This window comes from Nicotiana tomentosiformis, chromosome 7 (assembly GCF_000390325.3).
Source record: "Nicotiana tomentosiformis chromosome 7, ASM39032v3, whole genome shotgun sequence".
Classification (NCBI taxonomy): domain Eukaryota; kingdom Viridiplantae; phylum Streptophyta; class Magnoliopsida; order Solanales; family Solanaceae; genus Nicotiana; species Nicotiana tomentosiformis.
The window spans coordinates 79,705,298-79,729,325 of record NC_090818.1 but is presented as its reverse complement, the minus strand read 5'-3'; the positions used below and the strand labels follow the sequence as shown (position 1 = coordinate 79,729,325).

General features: G+C 40.2%; 1 protein-coding gene across 1 annotated transcript; it reads right to left on the bottom strand.

Moving 5' to 3' along the window:
- Positions 1-7,408: 7,408 nt before the first annotated feature.
- LOC138895876 (uncharacterized) lies at positions 7,409-7,717 on the bottom strand. Its single transcript, XM_070180619.1, has one exon. It carries the CDS (start codon positions 7,715-7,717, stop codon positions 7,409-7,411), a length of 309 nt encoding a protein of 102 aa, XP_070036720.1.
- Between the last annotated feature and the right edge of the window lie 16,311 nt (positions 7,718-24,028).

The window sequence follows — 24,028 nt, the reverse complement described above, 5'->3', positions numbered from 1 at the left end:
GTTAATATTTCTAACTTAGGCTTCTAAGCCAAGAACCAAAGAGTCCAAATCAACACAAAACCTTTCTGGAACGAAACTAACCAACCTCACAAGTCATAAAGTCAAAATTACACATGTGTGAAGTATCAAAAGAGAAAATGGGGTGCAAATACACAAAATGATCGGTCAGGTCGTTACATTCTCCCCCTGTTAAAATAAAGGTTTGTCCTCGAACGTGCATAGAGATGTACCTGAAGTGATGAAAATATGAGAATAATGACTCCACATGTCGTGCTCGGTCTCCCAGGTCACCTCCTCAACCGAATGACCCCTACATTGGACCTTCACTGAAACAATACTCTTTGACCTCAACTTTCGGACTTGTCTATCCAATAGAGCCACCGGCTCTTCAATATAAGTCAAATCCTTATCCAATTAGACTGAGCTAAAATCTACAACATGGGACAGATCACCATAATAGTTTCGGAGCATAAAAACATGGAACACCAGGTGAACTACTAATAGGTTGGGTGGCAATGCAAGCTTATAGGCCACCTCACCAACCCTCTCAAGGATCTCAAAACAACCGATATACCTAGGATCAACTTGCTCTTCTTCCCGAACCTCATCACACCTTTCAGGGGTGAAACCCGCAGCACAACCCTCTCTCCCACCATAAATGCTACATCACGAGCCTTTTGATCGGCATAACTCTTCTGCCTAAACTGAACCGTACGAAGTCGATCCTGAATTAACTTGACTTTCTCTAAGGCATCTTGAACTAAATCGGTGCCCAACAACCTAGCCTCCCTTGGCTCAAATCAACCAACTGGAGAACGACATCGCCTCCCATATAGGGCCTCATAAGGAGCCTTCTGAATACTTGATTGGTAGTTGTTGTTGTGGGCAAACTTAGCAAGCGAGAATTGTGCATATAACTTCTTCTCCCTTAAGGTCAGGAGCACGATTCTCAAATGCTGGTCATGATCGTCCCGGCTACGAGAATATACCAAGATGTCATCAATAAAAATAATGACGAATGAGTCAAGATATGGCTAGAATACACTATTCATCAGGTGCATGAATACTGGTGGAGCGTTGGTCAACCCAATTGACATCACAAGGAACTTATACTGACCATACTGAGTCCTAAAAGCAATCTTTGAGAGGTTCGAATCTCGAATCTTCAGCTGGATGATACCTCGACCCAAGTCAATCTTTGAGAACACTTTGGCACACTGAAGCTGGTCCAATAAGTCATCAATGCGCTGTAATGGGTAATCGTTCTTTACTATTACTTTGTTTAGCCGCCTATAATCAATGCACATCTGCATAGATCCATCTTTCTTCTTCACAAACAAATCGGAGCACCCTAAGGTGAAATACTAGGCCGGACGAAACCCTTATCAAGCAACTCTTGAAGATGCTCTTTCAACTCTTTCAACTCCATAGGTGCCATACGATATGGTGGAATAGAAATGGGGTGAGTACTTGGAAACAAGTCAATACCAAAATCGATATCTCTATCGGGCGGCATGCCGGGAAGTTCATCTGAAAATACATCTGGTAAATCTATCACTACCGAAACTAACTCATTTGTAGGAGTACTGGCACTAATATCTCTCACAAATGCTAAGTATGCATCACACCCCTTCTCAACCATCCGTTGTGTCTTAAGAAGGACGCAACCCTGCTAGGAATATAATCCAATGCACCCCTCCATTGCCAGTATCACAGTCTTTGCGTGACAATCCAGAACAGCATAATTTGGCGACAACCAGTCCATGCCCAAGATCACATCAACGTCTACCATATTGAGTAACAATAGATCAACTATGGACTCAAACTCACCAATGACAACTAAACATGACCGGTAAATACGGTCTACAATAATAGAATCTCCCACATGCATGGACACATATACAGGATAACTCAAATAATTACTAGATATATCCAAATACGGAGAAACGTAAGATGACACATATGAATAAGTGGATCCCTAATCAATGAAGACTGATGCATCCCTATGACAAACCGGAACCATACCTACGATGACAGCATCCGATGCAACTGCCTCCATCCTACCTAGAAAAGCATAGAAATGAGTTTGACCTCCCCCTAGGGCAATCTCTACCCGCCTGACCTCCACCCCTAGTTGGTGGGGCAGTTGGAGCGGCAACCATGGCCTGCAAACCCTGTGGACCTTGTGGAATCCGTGGAGCATGTGTAGCGTGTGGAGGTGCATCCCTCCTGAGTGTGGGGCAGTTCCTCACCATATGAATGTATCACCACACTCAAAGCAAGCTCTGAGTGGGCGTGGATACTGAAACTAACCCTGGCCTGGTCGGCAGGACTGACCGCTGAAGGCACCCCGTGCAGGAGGTGCACTAGAAAGTGGATTAGCATAATGGGCAACCTGGGTCCTCGGAATAGCGGGAGCACCGCTAGTAGCTGGAAGTGCTGAATGAACTGGGCGGTTTATATAACCTCTACCATGACGGGCTACAACTGGAGCGCGGGCACCACTATATCCTCCTGAATCTCGAGGCCTCTTGGCTTCCCTGTCCTCCCTCTCATGGCCCCGCATACCCTCCAACCTTCGTGCGATCTCTACCAATTGCTGATATGGAGTATCTGTCTCCAACTCTCAAGCCATGCTGAATCTACCACCATAGTTGAGCCCCTCAATGAATCTGCGGATTCGCTCCCTGACTGTAGAAACCAAGGTAGGTGCATGTCGGCATAACTCACTGAATCTGATAGAATATTCTGGCACTGTCATAATCCCTTGATGCAGCTGCTCACACTTTGTGCGTCATGCATCCCGAATAGTCTGGGGAACGAACTCTCTCAAAAACATCTCTGAAAATTGAGCCCAAGTGAGTGGGGCTGCATCAACTGGTCTTCCCTCATGGTAAGCCTGCCACCACTGATACGCTGCTCCTGACAGCTAAAATGTTGTAACAGTGACTCCGCGCACCTCCACTATACCCATGGTGCGGATAATACGGTGGATCTTCTCTAGAAAACCCGGTAGCTATGCCATTGAAAGTAGGAGAATCATACTTCTTGAACCTCTCATGTATCTTCTTCTCCTCCTCACATGCCATTGGCCTGGCCTCAGGCTGAACCATAATAATTGTCTGTGATGGCATGACACCTGGGACCTAATCCATGTGGACCCACTGCTTTATGGTACGGGCCGCGGGAGTATGAGTTCCTCCCCCAGCCTGAGATGTGGCTGGTGCAAGGGGAATCAATCTCGCTTGAGCTAGGGTACAGAACATGATCAAAAACTGTGCTAGGGTCTCCTGAAGTATAGGGCCAGTAACAGGCTCCTCGGGTGCCTGTCCCCCAATCAGAGCTATTGGTGGCTCCTCCGTCGCTACTCGGGCAGGTGCTCTAGCTGCACCACGTGCCCTTCCTCAGCCTCTGCCCCGACCTCGACCTCACGTGACTCTAGTAGGGGGCGCGAGTGTTTGATCATTGGATCCAGCAGTGCGTGTCCTCACCATCTGTGAGAGAATAGAAAGGCAAAGATTCAGATTTCGAAGTCAACCAATATGCATGATAAGGAATCAAAGGAGTGGAATTTCCTAACAATTTCGTAGCCTCTCGAAGATAGGTACATATGTCTCCCTACTAATCCACAAGACTCTACTAAACTTTCCTATGACTCGTAATACCCAGGAACCTAGTGCTGTGATACCAACTTGTCAATACCCCAATTTCCCACCTTAGGATGTTGTGATGGCACCTAATCTCTAAGACTAGGTAAGCCTAACATAGATTTAAAAATAGCAGAAATAATAACTTAAACATCAATTTTATCTATTAAACCATTATCATGAACCCCAAATAGATACAACTGACAAATAACTCCCCAAAATCTGGTGGAACCGAGTCATAAGCTCTATAAGAGTATGCTAGAATTCTCGAAATACAATACTATTTTGGATCAAGAGATAACAGTAATACAACTAAAAGCAGAAGGTGACTTCGAGGCATGCGCATGTTGAGCAAGTGTAACTTGAAGTTTTCGTAGATAGCCAATCAATCACTGGTGTCCAGCACGGGCAGATGTACCTGGATATGCACAAAAATGTATTAAAGCGTAGTATGAGTACACCACAACAGTAGCCGGTAAGTATCAAGCCTAACTTTGGTAGAGTAGTGACGAAGTCAGGTCAAGACACCTATGATAAGAAAGCCTAACAGAATATAGCATAGTCTAATAATGGAAAGCATAGAAATAAATGATAGATGAGCAGTTCAATAATATAAGCTAACAATTGAAAGTTAAGCGGAAAAGGCAACAAATAGTGAACACATAATGAAACAACTCGTAGGCAAACACAGACTAATGCCAGTGAGACAATGAAGAAAACAACAAGAACTATTCAAACAACAAGACTCTTTTAGCATGGAATGTACAACAAGAATCACAACTGAGGTACCACCTCATATTCACATTTCACAATTTCAATCACAATCTTTCCTTATATCACCGCGTGAGCCTTACATTTAGTTTTGAAATTCATTTTTCCCAAAATAGCTACACGCATTTTAGCCCCCTTATCTCACCGCATGGCTTCAAGTAATTCCCTTACTAGCAACATGCGTATAAATTCCCACTTTATCTCACTGCATACGTATCAACCACTATCCTTATATCACCGCATGCGTATCAATGTCACAACACAATATTCAACTCGCACCACATATGCCGATATGCCACAACACTTGCCAAAATCAACAATATTGATATCATCACAACCTATAGCCCATGGCTCAATTACAATGTGCATGAATCTCAATAACGACAAAATAAATGAGGGATGCTCAACAATTAACAACTTAAACCACAATGTGATAATGGCTTCCACAACTTCAACATCAATAACTCAATAAGAAGATATTCCACGAAATAACAACTTCAAGTAAGAATAATTTAACAAATAAGGATTAACAAGACAATAACAGAGGTAGTAACTTCAACTAAAGCATATGAGAGCAATTACATCAATAAAGGGTATAAAGAATGCTAACAACATCAACTAGAACATGTAAGAGTAAATTTAACAACAAGAGATGTAACATGTTATAACAATTTCAAGAAAAGGCATGGAAGAAATCTTAAAGTCTAAACCGGTCCAAATACACATATAGCCAGTGTACTCACTTGTCACCTTGTATACATGTTTTCCACATAGTACAATTAACACAAAAAATCCAAATCCTAAGGGGTGGTTCCCCATACAAAGTTAGGTAAGATACTTACCTCAACTAGGCCAAATCAACCCTCGAATATAGTTTTTTTCCTAAAATTCACCTATACACGGTTCAAATCTAACCAAAAATAACTTATTATCATCAAACGATGCAAGGGAAACAATTTACAATAGATAAAGCTTTGAGCTTTACACAATTCCCAAAAAGTCAACAAATATTAACGCCGGGCCCTTCCGGTCAAAACCCGTGTCCAAGCGTAGATTTCGACTACCGATAACCCCATGAGTCCACATATGTATTTTGTTTTCAAATCCGAGTCTAAATCGACTCTTAAAACTCAATTTTGCATTTTTCAAAGACTTGAAAAAATTCCCCAATTTTCCCACTTTTATTCTCATGAATTTGATGTTAAATCTAAGATATAATAAATAAATATAGTTGTAAATTGATTAGAATCACTTACCCAATGTTTGTTGATAAAAATTCCCTCTCCAAATCGACTTCTACCGAGTCTAGGGTTCTAAGATATGCAAAAATTAGACCTAAATCCCGACTTTTCTATGTTTTGTTCTGTTGCAAAAGTTGCATTTGCGACACAGGGTTCGCAATTCCGAACTCTCAAAATTGTGAAGATTTCCTCGTGAAAGCGGCTACTGACAGCCTAAGGGATAAGTCACAAATGCGACAATGGGTTCGCAAATGCGAACACTGTTCCCATCGCAAATGCGACACTGTTATCGCAAATGTGATCCTACCTTGCCCAGGTACTACTTTTCAATTGCGAAAAAGGTATTGCAATTGAGATACCTGAGCCTCCCCTGCCATGCTTACAATTGCATGGTTGGTGCTCGCAATTGAGACATCAGAGCACCAGCACACCAAAAAATTCTATTTTAGTCCAAACCATGCAGAAACGCGTCTGACTGAAACTCATTCGAGCCTCCGGGGCTCCAAACTAAACATCCACACCAGACCAAAAATATCATACAAACTCGCTCGCGGGATCAAAATCCAAAAAAACATTTACAACTCTGAATCGCATATCAAAATGTATGAATTTTAAAGAAAAGTTCAATAATCTCTAGAATTGCAACCAAGCGTCCGAATCCTATCAAATCAACTCCAAATGACACAAAATTTTGCATATAAGTTCTAAATTGCATAATAGACCTATTCTAAGTCCTACAACAAAATTCCGAACCCGATATCCAAAAGTCAACCTACGGTCAAACTTGGGAAATCTTCTAAACCTCAAATTGCCAACTTTCGGCAAAACAACACAAATCAACCTATGCACCTCTGAATTCGATTCCGCGCATACAGCCAAGTAAAAAATCCCGATACGAACCTATCAGAGCCATTAAAACACCATTCCATGGTCATTTTCACAAAAGTCAAACTTTGGTCAATATTTCTAACTTAGGCTTCTAAGCCAAGAACCAAAGGGTCAAAATCAACACAAAACCTTCCCGGAACAAAACTAACCAACCCTGCAAGTCATAAAGTTAAAGATTACACATGTGTGAAGCATCAAAAGGGGAAATAGGGAGCAAATACATAAAATAATTGGTTGGGTCGTTACATCCGCACAAATGTCTTCATTGTATCCAATCTTTTGCAGCCACAATGCGTATGTTAGGGACTTGAGATTTATCAATAGTGAGTAGTTTCCTTACCTCACTAGGCATATATATGAATGGTCCAAAATTAATGGCATCTCTCCCTAAACTTGTATTATGTTCAACTAGATTGACCAACGCCGTAGAGACATTAGCATGCATGTAGAAGGAAGTCTGTCTCTATTAACATTTTTCCCCGATGACTTCTCAAACCTTGCAATACACCCATAATCTTATCCAAGGAATCCTTATTAGCCGATGCATAAATTATGTATCATCTGCATACGCTATATGATTTAATTCAACACTCCATTTTGGTATTCCAAACCCATTGAGCTTTTATCCATGAATAAGGAATTTAATTCTCTAGACATCAACTCGACCAGGAGGATGAATAAGGTTGGAGATAAGGATCACCTTGCTTTACACCATGAGTAGAATGAAGGAATTCGTTAGCCTGACCATTGAGCAACACCGAATACCAATTGTTTGCTAATAACCGTCATACCATATCAATAGAAACTTTAGCAAATCCCATCTTCTCTAGTATTCGATAGTTACCTCTATGAAACCCTATCTTAAGCCTTGTCCATGTCAATCTTAATCACCATATTGGCCGGTTTACCTCTTAAACTTATGTATGTAATAATCTCTTGTGTAAGTAGCACATTCTCAATAATGTTCCTCCCTTTGAGAAAATCAGACTGGTTTTTAGAGACAATAGATGGTAGGATACCATCAAGTTTGTCATAAACCACTCTTGAAATAACCTTATTTATGAAATTGCCAAGACTAATCGGCTTCATATCCAAATATGTGTGAACCACAGGATTCTTCGGCAAGATAACCAAGTTTGTGTGTGATGGATTTCTGCAAAGTGTGTCCATCATAGAAGGCCCTCATAATATTCTACACATCCGAACCAACAACCTCCCAACAATATTGATAGAACAACCCAAAAATCCATACGGTCCACCCGCACTTGGACCGCTAAGTTCAAAAACTACCTTTTTCACATCCTTCAAAGATCGTATCATACAAAATTTTAAGTTGGCTTCTTGTGTGACTAGTTTTGGGACATGTTCTAGGAGAGAGAAGTCTTGAGGCTCCTCTTCTTATGTGAACTGCTTTTGGAAGAAAAAAATAGCCTCTGAAGACATCAAATCAATATATTATAACAACGTACCCGTCGATTCTTGAATCTGTTTTAGTTGCAATATTTTCCTCCTCTCAATGTTGTGAAAAATCTGAATGTTTCTATCACCCTTCTCTCCCACTTTAAACCCAATATTTGCTTCCAAAAATTCTCCTCAAAAATTAGATACTTCTTCAACTTGGGTTGAGCTTTATGAAGGAGCGTTCTATTTATTTCACTAGGTTCCTCCTCAATGTCACATCCAATATCCCACCAAGTCATGATGGCACCTAACTCATCCTGCTAGGTAAGCCAACTAGCATATGCCACAATCTAAATCAAAAATCATCATAATAGTATAAAAATGCAAAAAACAGTACAACTATCCCAAGGAATGGTAGTACAAGTCACGAGCCACTAAGATTTAGATTTACAATGTCGGTGTGAAGAAAATACAATATCTGTTTGAATATACTTAAACAGAAGTAAAATATTGAACTACCAGAAACAAGTGGTAGCTTATATCTGGAATGCATGCATACTCATCCCACGGCAGCTCAGCTCCAAGATCTCCACGCAAGGTACAGAAGTATAGTATTTTCACGACCCAAATTCTACCGGGTCATGATGGCACCTAACCCAACCCGCTAGGTAAGCTAGTGTAAAGACCTGATCAGTTGTTTTGAACTGTAGCGTCCCGTTCCGTAGTTCAAGGTCTAGAGTAGATTCATATTGTGTATTATGACTTGCGCACATGGTCAGATTTGATTTTTGGATATTTCGAGATTTATTTAGATGAGTGATTCTCATTTTAGAAACTTAAGTTGAAAATATTGACTGAGGTTTGACTTATGTGAAAATGACCCCGGAACAATGGTTTGATGACTCCACTAGGTTTGTATCATGATTTTGGACTTCGGTGTATGCCCGAAGTTAAATTTAGAGGTCCCTAGGTTGATTTGACTTGTTTTGTCGAAGGTTGGCAATTTAAAGGATTAGAAATTTGTTAGGTTTGACCATGGTTTGACTTTTGGGCTATCGGGTTTGGATTTTTATTTTGGGACTTTGAATATGTCTGTTTTGTTATTTGGAACTTGTTTGCAAAGTTTTGCGTCGTTCCGAGTTTATTTGATAGGAATCAGATGCGTGGTTGTGTTTTTAGAAGTTCTTGAGTTTCTTGTTAATTTCATGTGTTTTGGAGGTCCGACTCATATTTTTGAATATTATTTTTCTGGTTTGATCATGCGAGCGAATTCATATTATGTTTTTAGAGTTATGTCGATGTTTGGTGTGGAGCCACGAGGGCTCGAGTGAGTTTCGAATGCGTGTCGAAGTGTTTGATAGAGTTTAAGTTTTGCTGGTTTTGCACATGTGCTTCAGGTCTCACATTTGCGAGATATGGATCGCATTTGCGATTCTCGCAATTGCGAGGAAGGGTCCGTATTTGTGATATTTGGCTGGGATCTTCTAGGTTCCCATTTGTGAACATTTTGTTCGCTTTTGCAATGAGGATCTGGGCTAGGCAGCGATTGCAATTGCGATCATTTGGACGCTTTTGCGATGTGGTCTTTGTTCACATTTGCGAACATTTTGTCGCATTTGCAACATCGGCAGGACTATGAGGGATTTCACTTTTGCAATAATTCTTCGCATTTGCGGGGTTCACATTTGCAAACCCCAGGTCGCATTTACGACACCTACGACTGAACATAAAAGCTGGGAATCGGGATTTTAGCTTCATTTTCATATCTTTGAACCCTAGACTCGGTATGAAGCGATTGGGAAGAGGGATTTTCATCTACAATCATAGGATAAGTGATTTTGATAAATTTCCCACTATTGTACTTGATTATATATGAGATTTAACATCAAATTTGTGGGAATCAAAGTGCAATTTTGAGAAAATTTGTCTATGTTTTGAAAAATTTAAATTTGAGTTTTGAGAGTCGATTTGGACTCGGATTTTGAAACAAAATGCATATATAGACTCGTGGGGTTATGGGTAGTCGGAATCTACCCTTGGACTCAGGTTTTGACCGAGAAAGCCCGAGGTTGAGATTTGAGGAATTGTGCAAAGATCATAGCTTTAATTATTAGAATTGATTTCTCTTGCATTATTTGATGTAATTAAGTCGATTTTGATTAGATTTGAGCCGAGCAGAGATGAATTGTAAAGGGAAAGCTATATTTGAGTATTGATTGAGGGTTGTGAGGTAAGTATCTTGCCTAACTTTGTGTGGGGGAAACTACCCCATAGGGCTTTGTGCAGATCCAGGTACCTCGGAGCGTGCTTGTCATTAGATAGTTGATCGTGTATTGCTCTGGAGACATTCAAGGTATTATATGCTGTTGCATTCGCAGGCCTCGGAGTCACCTTCTGAAGTTTTACTTTGTACTGTTTATTTCTATTCCAAATAGTGATGTATTTGAAAATCTTCGTTACTCTTAGAAAGGCTTATGACTCGTACTACCGGTTTTGGGATATTGTACATCTATTGATGGTTGTTGGCTTTATATAATAAGTTAGGTTTACGTTAAATTGATGTTTGGCTTAAATCCATTAATAACTCTCTCTATATGTTAGGCTTACCTAGTCCTAGGGCCTAGGTGCCATCATGACTCATAAGGAGAGATTTTTGGTCGTGACAAGTTAGTATCAGAGCTCTAGGTTCATAGGGGCTACGAGTCATAAGCAAGTTTAGTAGAGTCTTGCGTATCGGTACGGAGACGTCTATACTTATCTTCGAGAGAAGTTTGTCATTCTATTGTCTCACAGATGGTGAGAAGACGAGCTGAAGTTCCTGATGATGCTGCCCCCAGAGTCGATGTTGCTTGGGGATGAGGCAGAGGTGGAGGCCAAGGAGGAGTACGTGCTACAGCTAGAGCACCTGCCAAAGCAGCAGCTAAGGAGCCACCAGTAACTCTAGTTGGGGGACAGGCACTCGAGGCACCTATTGTTACCCCTGGACTTTAGGAAACTTTATCGTAGTTCCTGAGCATGTTTGGTACATTGGCTCAGGCGGGTTTGATTCCAGTTGCACCAGCTACTTCACAGACCGGGGGAGGAGATCAGACTCGCGGTGTCCGTACCCCAGAGCTACGGGTTTACATTGGCCGAATTTTGAGTGTTATGCCGATACAGCCTGTTATTCCGGTTCAGCCCGAGGTCACGTCAAGGGCATATGACGAGGACCACCGTATCCTTCGCACCAAGGGCATTATGGAAGTGAGAGGATTGCTTTTACTACAATTCAATTGTCTGGAGCATATTAGTGGTGGCAGGCATATGAGGAGGGTACAGCAGATGCAGCGCCACTCAGTTGGACTCAGTTTTCAGACATGTTTTTGAGCGAGTTTTTTCCCAAACCCTTCGGGATGCGTGGCACATAGAGTTTGAGCAGCTCCATTTGGGCACTATGAGAGTGTCAGAGTACGCCATCAGATTCAATGAGTTATCCCATCACGCATCTGCTTTGGTTTCTACGGTTAAAGAGTGAGTTTGTAATGCATCGATGGGCTCAATTATGGTATCCGATTCAAAGTGGCTCGGGAGTTGGAGATGGATATTCCATTTCAGCAAGTTGTGGAGATAGTTCGCAGGTTGGAGGGTATGCGAGGCCAGGAGAGAGAGGACAGGGAGGCTAAGAGACCTCGTGGACCGGGAGGATCTAATAATCCCTATTTTAGAGGCAGGGTGCGTCATCGTATTGGCTTTGTGTGTCAGCTAGTACAGTTTGCACTTCAGGCTTCACTCGGTGTTTCAAAAATCCATAGGTCCCAGAGTACCCGTACCGGACAGCTTCAACAGCCTTGTCAGTGGAGAGGCTACTTTGAATGTGGGGATACTAGACACATGGTGAGAGATTGTCCCAGACTCCGAACGGATGTGTCACAGTAGGGTAGTCAGGCAATGAGTTCTGCTCCAATGTAGGGATACTATACCTGTATCGCCAGCTAGGGATGAAGGACAGGCGGATAGAGGTCATTCTAGAGGGGGAGGCCAGGCCCATTGTTATACTTTTCCTAGTTGGGCTGAGCTTGATGCACTAGATGATGTCATTACAGGTATGGTTTCAGTTGGTTATAGAGATGCATTAGTATTATTTCAATCTGGTCCCATTTATTGGTAAGATTCTTCCTACCTTGCTTCAGATATGGTTGTGTTTTGTGATTCGTGTACTCTGTTCATGTTTTCATGCTTGTTGGGATATTCTATTATGATAGCCCGTGTCTATCGTTCTGCTTTAGGATCTATTGAGGGCCATGATGCTTAGGTGGGCTGTCTGTTAGTTAACACGGTAGATTTTGATGTAATTCTAGATGGTTTGGCCCGACTTGTGATTTGGGTGCTCTACAGGTATGGAATTCTATTACGTGTTGTGGTTTTGGTTCTACGAGAGTGATTTAGTCGAGTGGTTTAGTTGCTGAGATGTTTATCTTACTCGTGATTCCGAGTGGAAGGTGGGGGCCCGATGCTCTTTGTAGATAGGTTTTTTTGTATCGGGCTATGCGTTGCGGTGGGGTTATGTTAGTGTGAGATTCATTGTGGTCATTGCGTGTGTCTTGTTTCTTCCTGGTATGATGGATCCGTAGTATGATATCGATGGGGAGTTGTACCTGTTAAACTTGTTTGATAGTTTTCTCATGTGTTCCTCTTTTCAAATTTAGTTGTATTCGAGTTATGCTTGTTGGGTTTGGATTGTGAAGTATGTGCCCATGTGGAGTTTGATATAGCTTGTCGATCGGGTGAGTAGTTAGGAGTTTCACACGTTGTTGGGCTTATGTGGATTGGGGTGACGTAGGATCACCCGTGTAGTAGGATCACCCGTGGGGATATGTATGGTGAGTTCATGCAGTGATTTGATGGCGTGGGAAAGACTCTTTTTAAGTTCGAAGATGAATGTTTGTTTAAAAAGGGGAGAACGTACCGACCCGACTGGTCATTTTGAGCTTTAGCATCCCGTTCAGTGGTTCAAGGTCTTGAGTGGCTTCATATTGTGTATTATGACGTCTGTACTTGGTCGAATTTGATTTTCAGATGTTTCATGATTTATTTGGATGAGTGATTCTCATTTTAGAAGCTCAAGTTGAAAATATTGACCGAGGTCTGACTTTTGTCAAAACGACCCTGGAATGGTGTTTTGATGACTCCGGTAAGTTCGTATCGTGATTTTGGACTTGGACGTATGCTCGGAGTTGAATTCGAAGGTCACTAGGTTGATTTGACTTGTTTTACCGAAGGTTGGCAATTTGAAGGTTTAGAAATTCATTAGGTTTGGCCATGGTTTGACTTTAGGACTATCGGGTTCAGATTTTGGTTTTGGGACTTTGAATAGGACTGTTTTGTTATTTGGATTACGTCTGCAAAGTTTAGCGTCGTTCTGAGTTGATTTGTTAGAAATCAGACGCGCGATTGTGTTTTTAGAAGTTCTTGAGATTCATGTTAATTATATATGTTGTGGAGGTTCGATTTGTTGTTTCGGATGCTATTTTTTATGTTTTATTCATGCGAACGAGTTCGTATTATGTTTTTATACTCGTGTCGATGTTTGGTGTGGAGCCCCGAGGACTCGGGTGAGTTTCAGACGCGTTTCAGAGTGTTTGATAGAGTTTATGTTTTGCAGGTTTCGCACAGGTGCTTCAGGTCTCGCATTAGGGAGATATGGATCACATTTGCGATTCTTGCAATTGCGAGGAAGGGTCTACATTTGCGAGATTTGGATGGGGTTTGCTAGTTTTGCATTTGCGAACATTTTGTTCACTTCTGCGATGGGAATCTGGGCTAGGCAGCGATCACAATTGTGATTATTTGGTCGCTTTTGTGATCTGGTCTTTGTTCGCATTTGCGAACATTTCATCGCATTTGCGACGCCAGCTGAACTGTGAGAGATTTCGATTTTGCGATAATTCTTCGCGTTTGCGAACCCCAGGTCTCATTTGCAACACCTGTGACAGAACATAAAAGCTGGGAGTCGGGATTTTAGCCATATTTTCATATCTTAAACCTTAGACTCGGTAGGAGGCAATTTTGAAGAGTGATTTTCATCTACAATCATTGGGTAACTGATTTTGATCAATTTCCAACTACTTTACATGATTATATATGAGATTAAACATCAATTTGTGGGAATCAAAATGCAATTTTGAGAAATTTCGTCTATGTTATGAAAAATGAGAATTTGAGTATTGAGAGTCGATTTGGACTCAGATTTTGAAACAACATTCATATATAGACTCGTGGGGTTATGGGTAGTCGTAATCTACCTTGGACCCGGGTATTGACTGGGCGAGCCCGGGGTTAACTTTTGTTGACTTTTGAGGAATTGTGCAAAGATCATAACTTTATTTATTGAAATTGATTTCTCTTGCATTATTTAATATTATTAAGTCGATTTTGGTTAGATTTTAGCCGAGCGGAGGTGAATTATAAAGGAAAAGCTATATTTGAGTATTGATTGAGGGCTTTCAGGTAAGTATCTTGCCTAACTTTGTGTGAGGAAAATTACCCCGTAGGGACTGGGTTGTTTACACTATTTGAACTACGTGAAAGACGTGTACTCGAGCTTATATGTGAAAATTTGATTGGTTTAGTGTCTTAGGTCTCTTAGGCACGCTAAATTAAAGTTGCTCTATCATGTTATGTTCTCCATTGTTAAATTAACTCTTATATGCTTTATTTGAGGTTGTTGGTTCATGTTCTATTGCCAAAAATACGCATAGGCATATATTGGAGTTGGTTCCTCTTTATTGCCATGTTATCTCTTTCATAGTTGATTTACGCTTATTTGAAATCATTGTTACATGTTATCTATTCCATAATTGATTATTCTTGTTTGAAGTCGATGTTACATGTTATATTATTGTTGAACTACTCTTACTTGAAGTCATTGTTACTTGTTACGTATTTCATTGTTGAGCTTATCCTTCAGTTTCATTGTATTGTGGTAATTCTTGTGTTGATTTACTTGTCGTACCCTCATGTTATTGGTGTCCTCGTTGTACTTGGTGTTGCTGAGCCGTGGGCTATGTAGGGTCGTGGTATTAGAATTTTTGTTATGGAAACGTTGTGGTATATGAGCACATGTGGTGCGATTTGTTATATTATGCATGTTTTTGGCAAAGGTGGGATTGTTGAGAGTATTGTCAGGGTGTTTGCACGTGAGTTGTCTCTGCTATTGTTAGTATTGATATTTGCACATGCGGCATGACAAGGCAGGCTATATATGCTGGGTTTGTACATGTGGCGAGACAAGGTAGGATAATTATTATGCACGTGTGGCGAGGCACGGCACGCATTTACTTTATTGTTGCGCATGCGGTAAGGCAAGGGTGGCTATGTTGGGGATGATTTGTGATGACCTAGGGGAAATGTTATTGATGATAATTGTGTGGTAGTGTGACCTTCTCATATGAGTCATGCATATTACAAGTTTTGTTGTGTTGTTTCCAATGTGCTACTCGGTATCTCTGATCTTACATGTTGATTTAAGATGTGATAGTACAGTTGCAACAAGCATACACTGTAACATGTCACCGATATCAACTATTTACTCCTTGTTGCTAATCGTTGCTTCTACTTTCCGTTTGCTAGCGTTTCACTGTTGTTCTTACCATGTTTAGCCTTGTATTAATATTCGTTCCTCTGTTAGCTTTATATTCATACTCGTACAGGTTATCATGTCTAGTAGGTCTCTTAACTATACCTCGTCACTACTCCATCGTGGTTAGTCTTGATACTTACTGGGTACCGCTGTGGTGTACTCATGCTACGCTTGTTGCACATTCTTTGCAGATCCAAGTACCTCAAAGCTTGCTAGTCATTAGATAGTTGATCGTGTATTACTGTGGAGACTTCAAGGTATACATGCCGTCGCATTTGCAGGCCTCAGAGTCGCCTTCTGATGTTTTACTTTGTACTGTTTATTTCTATTCCAAACAGTGATGTATTTGAAAATCTTCGTTACTCTTAGAAAGGCTTATGACTTGTACTACCGGTTTTGGGATATTGTACATGTATTAATGGTTGTTGGCTTTGTATAGAAATTATGGATTACGTTAAACGATTGTTTGGTTTAAATCTATTAATAATTCTCTTTATGTTTTAGGCTTACCTATTCCTAGGGACTAGGTGCCATCACGACTCCTAAGGAGGGATTTTGGTTCGTGACAGCCAGACACAGTTACACAATTCTAATGAATAAAATAAGTAATCAATAAATGAAATAGTTGAATTTCCATACAATATCCCAAGAATTAGTTGTACAAGTAATGAGCTACTAAGACTTGAATTTACAAAGATGGTACAAAAATAAATACAACATCTGTTTGTAATATATATAAATAGAGTAAAAATCCTAATCTATCAAAAACAAGTGGTAGCTATATCTTGAAAGAAGGTACATCTGCAATGCCAACTTCCTTCGTCCATAGCAACTCAGCTCCAAGATCTGCACGCAAGGTGTAGAAGTATAGTATGAGTACAACGACCCCATGTGCTCATCAAGTATCATAACTAACTTTGACAAGGTAATAGTGGCAAGAATAATTAATGATACATGCTAATAACCTGTTCAATTCCTGAATTTTAGAAGTACACAAAAATTGTGCCATATAATCATATAACACAGATAAAACCACATCGGTGCACAAAGAGATAATGTGCTAAGTTTTGAATCAGTTAACGATCAACATATAGAGAAGATGTGTGTCCAATATCATTAAATCATAAAACTTGCATATAGAAAAGATATGCATAAAATATCGAATAATCCTTCCACAATTGGATATAGAGAAGATATGCATGATTAAACAAGTCAAGTCACATAGATTCACAAATAGAGAAGGTATGTACCGTGTCTCATCTCATCAAGTGCTGTAGCACATAGGGAAGATATGGATAAAGGCATGTACACATTCCGGAGCTAGCATATAGAGAAGATATGCATAAAAACAATATATACATTCAAGGATTTTGCAAATAGAGAAGAGATGCAAAGTCCAACCAATGATCAACAATACCGAAATCCACATCAACCAGATACCCGTCGGTTTCTCATAACCTGCGTGTACACCATCTAGAGAGAAACACAAGAGGGTGACCCTGGGGGGATGGATCCATAACCGGATGCTGCACGGATAACTCATGTGCCAATAATAACAACCGCACGGATAACTCATGTGCCAATAATAATAACCGTACGGACAACTCACCTGCTAATAATAACAACTGCATGGACAACTCATGTGCTATCAGTCCAGTCCATATTATATAGAAAGCATATATATAAGAATATATGTACGTGAACAATGGATATCAAAGTACATACTCATGGATTGATATAAGTAACATGCTAAGGTGTATGCCTGTGCAAAGTGTACTATCATTGCTTAAATTATGCAATTTCATCACAAAAATAGCAGCTATCATGTTCTAGGGGATTAACCTATATGTAACCTCTAACGGGATACAATTAACTCACAAAAGGGTACAAATATAAGAAACATAATAGCATGAGGCCTAGCAATCAATTCAAGACATATCATAGTCTAAGCACAACCCCGAGCATGGATAATACCCCGGTGCACGTACATGGGCACAATCCCACAGATGTGCGCCACCCATAGCACGTAGGTATCACTAATAACTTAGAAAACTAGTCCTTCAACCAAGTTTAAGTAAGAAATTTACCTCAAACAAGCCAAATCAATACTTTAAAATGCCTTCCCATGGGAATCGACTTCCGAATGGCTCGAATCTAGCAAAACAAAACTCAATAACATCTAATAATGTCATAGGAATCAAACCCAAATGATAAAGGTCTAATCTTTAATCAAATACTAAAAGTCAACTAAAGAATCAACCCCGGGCACGCACACTGGAACCTGACAAAACTCAAGTTTCGATAGCCCATTTTAATATGAGTCAAACCATAAAAGTTTAATCTGAATCCGAGTCTGAATCGGTGTTCAAAACCCATTTATTCACTTTAGAAAAGTTTTGCCCAAACCCCCCAAAATGCATTTTTTTTCTTCCAAGCCAAAACATTCTTTTCTTCTTTAAGAGTCCTTGATTTAGAGATAAAATCAATGATAAATTCATATTATATACATAAATTCGAGTTAGGTTTACTTACCCCAATGAAGAAGATGAAGCCTCCCTCAAAAATTGCCTCTTCCCGAGCTCTAAAACCTTGTGAGAAAATGTGACCTAATTTTGGAACAAGTTAAAAAAATGCAGCACCTTTCCCAGCTTGAATCAGATCTTAGATTATCTCGAAACTCACATTTGATAAGCCCAATATAATCTTTACGAGATTACATGCAAGATAGCCTTTTGAATCACCCAATTTGGTCTTAAAATGAGGGAGATATGATGTTTTGATGTTTTAAAGAAAGTCTAAAAATTTTAGGGACTTAACAATCAAAAAATCTTCGTTTGGCACCAAAAACTCATTCGGAACCTCCTAGACACAAATCATATATGCATTTCAATTATAAAATTGTAACGACTCTATCGATCGTTTTGTGTATTTGAGCCATGTTTCCTTTTTTGATACTTCCCATATGTGTATTTGTGGTTTTATGACTTGCAGGGATGGTTGGTTTGATTTTAGGGAGGTTTTGGATTGATTCGGAACATTCAGTGCTTAGTTCATAACAGTGTTTTGGTAGTTCCAATAGGCTCGTGTGGCAATTTTGGACTTAGGCTATCACGCCCCAAACCTGGGGAGGCGTGGCTAGCACCCGGTGTCGTGTTGGCCCGAGCGAACCACTCTGTAACTCATGATCGTTCGACCAAAACTAGAACATACATAGGTCGAGTTAGCTGAACTCATTCCTTTTGTAACTATCATGAGCCCACATGGCCACAACTAATAATGTACAGCTATAAGTGGGAAAACACTGTATCAATGAACCATCTTTCTTAAAACATGAACACATATGGGCCGTCAAGGCCTCTGACATACTGTACAAAATGAACCTATGTCTACAAAGCTTCTAAGATTATTCGACATCAAATGGGACAGGGTACCGGCCTACCCATAAATCTATAGCAAAACTCTGACACGATGACTCACAGACTCGGCAACACTCCGAATGAGGTGGAGTCTTACCGATCCTTTGATGAATGCTAACCTCGTCTACAATGAGGGCTCGTCAAACTGATTGTCTATACATGCAAGCATGAAGGCAACGTCCCCAACAAAAGGACGTCAGTACGAATAATGTACTGAGTATGTAAGGTAGAACTGAAACATAACAATAAGTCAATATTAATTAAAGACATAAGAATCAACCTGAATCTCCGAAGTGCCACCGTATATGCATACTTATTATACTTACATATATAATACTTCTCTTTGAGACTATTTCTATTATCCATACCGTATGATGCATAATTGCCCAACTGATCAGTGGTAACTGCCCGACCGGCCGTAGCACGGTGGTAAATGCATGACTGCCCGACCGACCGTAGCTCGGTGGTAAATATGTAACTGCCCAACCGGCCGTAGCTCGGTGGTAAATGCATGATTGCCCGACCGGTCGTAGCTCAGTGGTAAATGTGTAACTGCCCAACCGGCCATAACTCGATGGTAAATGATGATGTATATAATACCATTATAAACATTAACATCTTTATCAAATACCTCAATAGAGACTTAGGAACATACTTAGACACGCTTGAATATCACTTTACATGAATGAATAACATAGACATCCTTAACTGCTAAAAGTAGAATAATTTATGGAATAACATTACGTTTATGTATCCTTACTTAGATCATGTCAAAAGAAAGAAGGATTAGCCTTAACATACCAGGACCGATTCCCTTGACAATCCCTCTAACACACGTTAATTGTGAGAAAACACGTGACGGCAAGATCGAAATAGGGAAAAATCCGTATGATATTCTTGAGAAAGATTGCACTGTACTCCCTTATGATTACAAAACCTTACGTTGCTTTGAATTGTTGAAGATCTTGCGTGCTTGTGTGATAGAATGACTCAAAGTAGCGCGATGAGACTCTTAAGAGTCATGAGACTCTTAAGTTTGAGATATCTTTTACATGGATGTGGGCCCCACTTTGGATGACTTAGTCACAAAATTCTTCTTAATATGTGCCACCTTTTTACATAACTTAAGAGTCATTTCTTGGCTTGATCAAGACAACCTTGGGCTGCCACGTTGAGGATAGGGTTTTTATTAAGCTTATCCAAAATTTATCCCCTTAATTCCTTAATTACATGGTAATCTCCCACTAAAAATCAATAATTATCCAATTATCCACATAATTAAGAATTATCTCAAATTAATTTAAATACTACTCACTTGTAACACACTTTATACATCTTAGTATCATGGTCATGTGGTACCTTGTATGGCATTAGTCCATAAATACGGGGTATTATAGCTCGGACCGTATTTAATCTAAAATGACAACCTTCGACGAAACTCATTTTCTTCGATTCGCTTACCCTCTCACCTTCACGAATTCACTTATCACTTGCTTGAAATAGCATAATACTTATAATCTCAAAATAATCTTATCCTTGAACTGATGTCAATTATCTTACGACAAATTCATCGTACAATACTACAGGGTGTTTCATCATCATAATTTAATATTGCGGAGCGTAACATCATCGTAATACTGCGGGGCGTAGCATCGGCATATGTCCGGAATTAGATTCAGAGGTCCTTAGGTTGATTTGGATTTTTTTGCCGAAGGTTGGCAATTTGGAAGTTTAGAAATTCCCTAAGTTTGACCATCGATTAACTTTGTGGCTATAGGGTTCGAATTTTTGTTTTGGGACTTGGGATCCGTTTTGTCATTTCGGACTTGTCTGCATAGTTTGGTGCATTCCGAGTTGGCTTGGTAAGAATCAGACGCATTTCAGAGTGTGTTGAGTTAGTCTTAGTTTTGTTTGTGCTGGGTGTCGCTGATAAGTGGGGATTTTGACTGCTTATTAGCACCTTTTTGCTTTTGTTTTCATCTGAAAGTATTAATTTGTTTTCCTGAAACTAATAAAATTGTGAAAATTTCAGGTATGTTGGAAGTTTGGTCTCCCATGATGAAATCCGACTCAAAAAGGAGTGTTCCTAAGTAAAGGCAATAAAGGGCGTAGAAGCAAAGAAGTGTGGTCCGCAGCAGGAATTCTGCGGCCGCAGAAGAAACTGCAGACCACAGAATTCCATCTGCGGCCGCAACCCAAGCTAAAGAACCCAACAGGATTTTGACTGCACATGAATTGTGCGGCCGCAGAACTGGGTCTGTACTAACAAATGTTTCCAAGTTCAAAGAGTGTGAAGAAGACGAAGTCCTGACGCCTTACTGAAGTGCGGTGACAGAAAGTGCTTTGCAGCCGCAATCCAGAAATGTGCGGCTGCAGAATCCCATCTCTTGCCAACTGAAGAAATCTGCGGTCCGCACATGGAATTGTGCGATCGTAGAACCTCCCGAGGGGCATTTATCTCAACGATTTTTGGCCCACTATAAATAGATGACTTTCACAATTTTAGGTCAAGTTCGAAGTAAAAATCTGTTGTAGCCGTTACCTTTTGCCATTAGAAAGTTTTTGATTAATTTAGTGTTTAAACATTATATTTCATCAATTTAATCTTTGATTATGGGTTTTATTTGCATTTCATCTTTATTTTCTTCAATACCCACTATGAGTAACTAGATTTTTACTAGGAATGTGCCCCAACCATAGTGTGCAAATATTATGGGTATTTAATTTAATGCTTGTTTATGATTGGGTGTTGATAATTTAGCCTAGTTCATGCTTCAATTTTAGAATTAATGGTTGCAAACATTGATTCATGCATTTTTGACTAAGTCTCTACTTGAGAAAACGAAACCTAGTCTGGGATAACTTGGCTAACGAGGAATTGGGTTAATTGAGAGTTCGATTAGCCTAATTAAAGGGTTCAAACTAGAGATAGTAAGAGCCCGACTTAAGCTCATATCAACTATTTTTTTTGATACCCATTGGGGTTTGAGAAAGAGAAATTGAGCAAAATCACTCTCTGACCGAGACGTATTGAGTGGGTAATATAGAGTTGAAAGCTATAATACACCCAAATCAATAAAACAACTATTAACATCTCTATCCCATTGGGCGAATACCTAGGTTATGGTCACATCTGTAGGCTTTTAAACTATTTGAAACAATACCAAAAACATTCATTTCTAGTTTATTTTCCTTAGCTCTCAATTGTTAGAGTAATAGTAGAAGTAGAAATCAAAATTCTTTGTGGAAGTGCAAATTTAGTTAATCCATTCACTTTCTTCAAAATATATACTCCTAACACCCCTTATAACTCTCTATGGATTCGACCCCGACTCATAGTTGGGTAATTTATATTGCATACGACCGTATCATATCTCTTATCGAGGTGTGTTTGTGGACATCATTAATTTTTGGCGCCATTGCGGGGGAGTTAAAACGGTGTTAGCTATATATTTGGATTTGTTTTTGGAATATCTTCTTTTTCTTCCGTGTTACTAACTTGTTTGAAATAATTTTAGATACAACCATGGCAACATACAATGATCTCGGAATTATGCCTTTAGGGGATGTGGACGTCGAGGAAGAGCAAGTTGAGGAGGTACCTCCTGAACCTCAAGCCAATCGAAGAGGTCGGGCGCCTCATGATAAGTAACCGTTTCACCCCCACTTCCACCACGAGCGGCTCCACACCGGGTGTTACCCAATGAAGGATATGCTAATGCAATAGTCCCTCCCTGTATTAGGGTGGGCAACTTCAAAATTACCAATATGATGCTCACTTTGCTTGAGCAACGAGGTTTCTTCACCGGTGTTCCAACTCAAAATGCGTATAAAATTTTGAAGGGGTTTGTGGATACTTGTTGGGGGAGCAAACAAACGAATGCCTCCGAGGATCCATTGAGGCTAAGGATTTTTCCCTTCTCTCTATGGGGGAAAGCTTTAGATAGGTTGGAATGATTGCCGAACCATGCAATTCACACTTGGGATGAGTTGGCGGAAAAGTTCATTTCTAAGTTCTTCTCTCCGGGACACATGGCTACACTTTGAGATGAGATTTTGTCATTCAAGCAAGAGCCGAATGAACCACTACACGAGATATGGAAATGCTATAGAACAATGGTCAAGGAATGTCCCAACAACGATATGACGAAAAACATGATTCAACAAACCTTCTATCATGGGATTAACACAACCAACCAATGTGTAGTGAATCAACATAACGGTGGGAAATTTATGACTATGCCTTATGCGAAGGCGTGTAGGATGTTTGATGAAATGGCGAAAATGTCATCGACTTGGCAATCCCGGGCCAATGTTCCACAAGGTGATCCGAATATGATCAACCTTCACAAAGCATTGCATGACCATGGGCAAGCCATTGCCGAATTGACTACTACCATGAATCAACTAGCAAAGGCTCAACTTCATCAAGTGCAAAATCCTATGCAAGTGAATGCTATGGAAGGAGTGAACATGATGGTGAACAAGAGAAGGACCAAGGGTCCGCAAGTGCAAAATCGAGTGGAGAACTATGTTCAAGAAGATAGTGGCTTTAAGCAAGATGATTCCTATAATGAACAAGAAGCGGAAGTGCAGTATGTGGACAATTTTCAAGGGCAAAGAAACAACTTCCAAGGCCCAAACAATGGCGACCTCAACACAATCAAGGCAATTGGAGTTCTAACAATCATGGAAATTGGAGTGGTGGAAACAATCAAGGGATCTAGAATAACAACAACAATCAAGGAAATTGGAGTGGAAATAATCAAGAAAATTAGGGGGAGGGGGGTAACTATCAAGGAGGATGGAACAACAATCATGACAACCAGGGGTCGAGTTTTCAAAGGCCCCCGATGTACCAATAACCGAGCAACACGCCTCCTTATCCTTCCCATGGTTCAAGTTTCTCAAACAATGAGATGGGGCCTATTGAAAATATGTTCAAGCAAATGATTGAAAAGAATGCCAATTCGGATGCCCAACTTGCCTCACACAACACATCAATCCGCAACTTAGAAGTTCAAATGGGGCAAATATCTAAAGCTC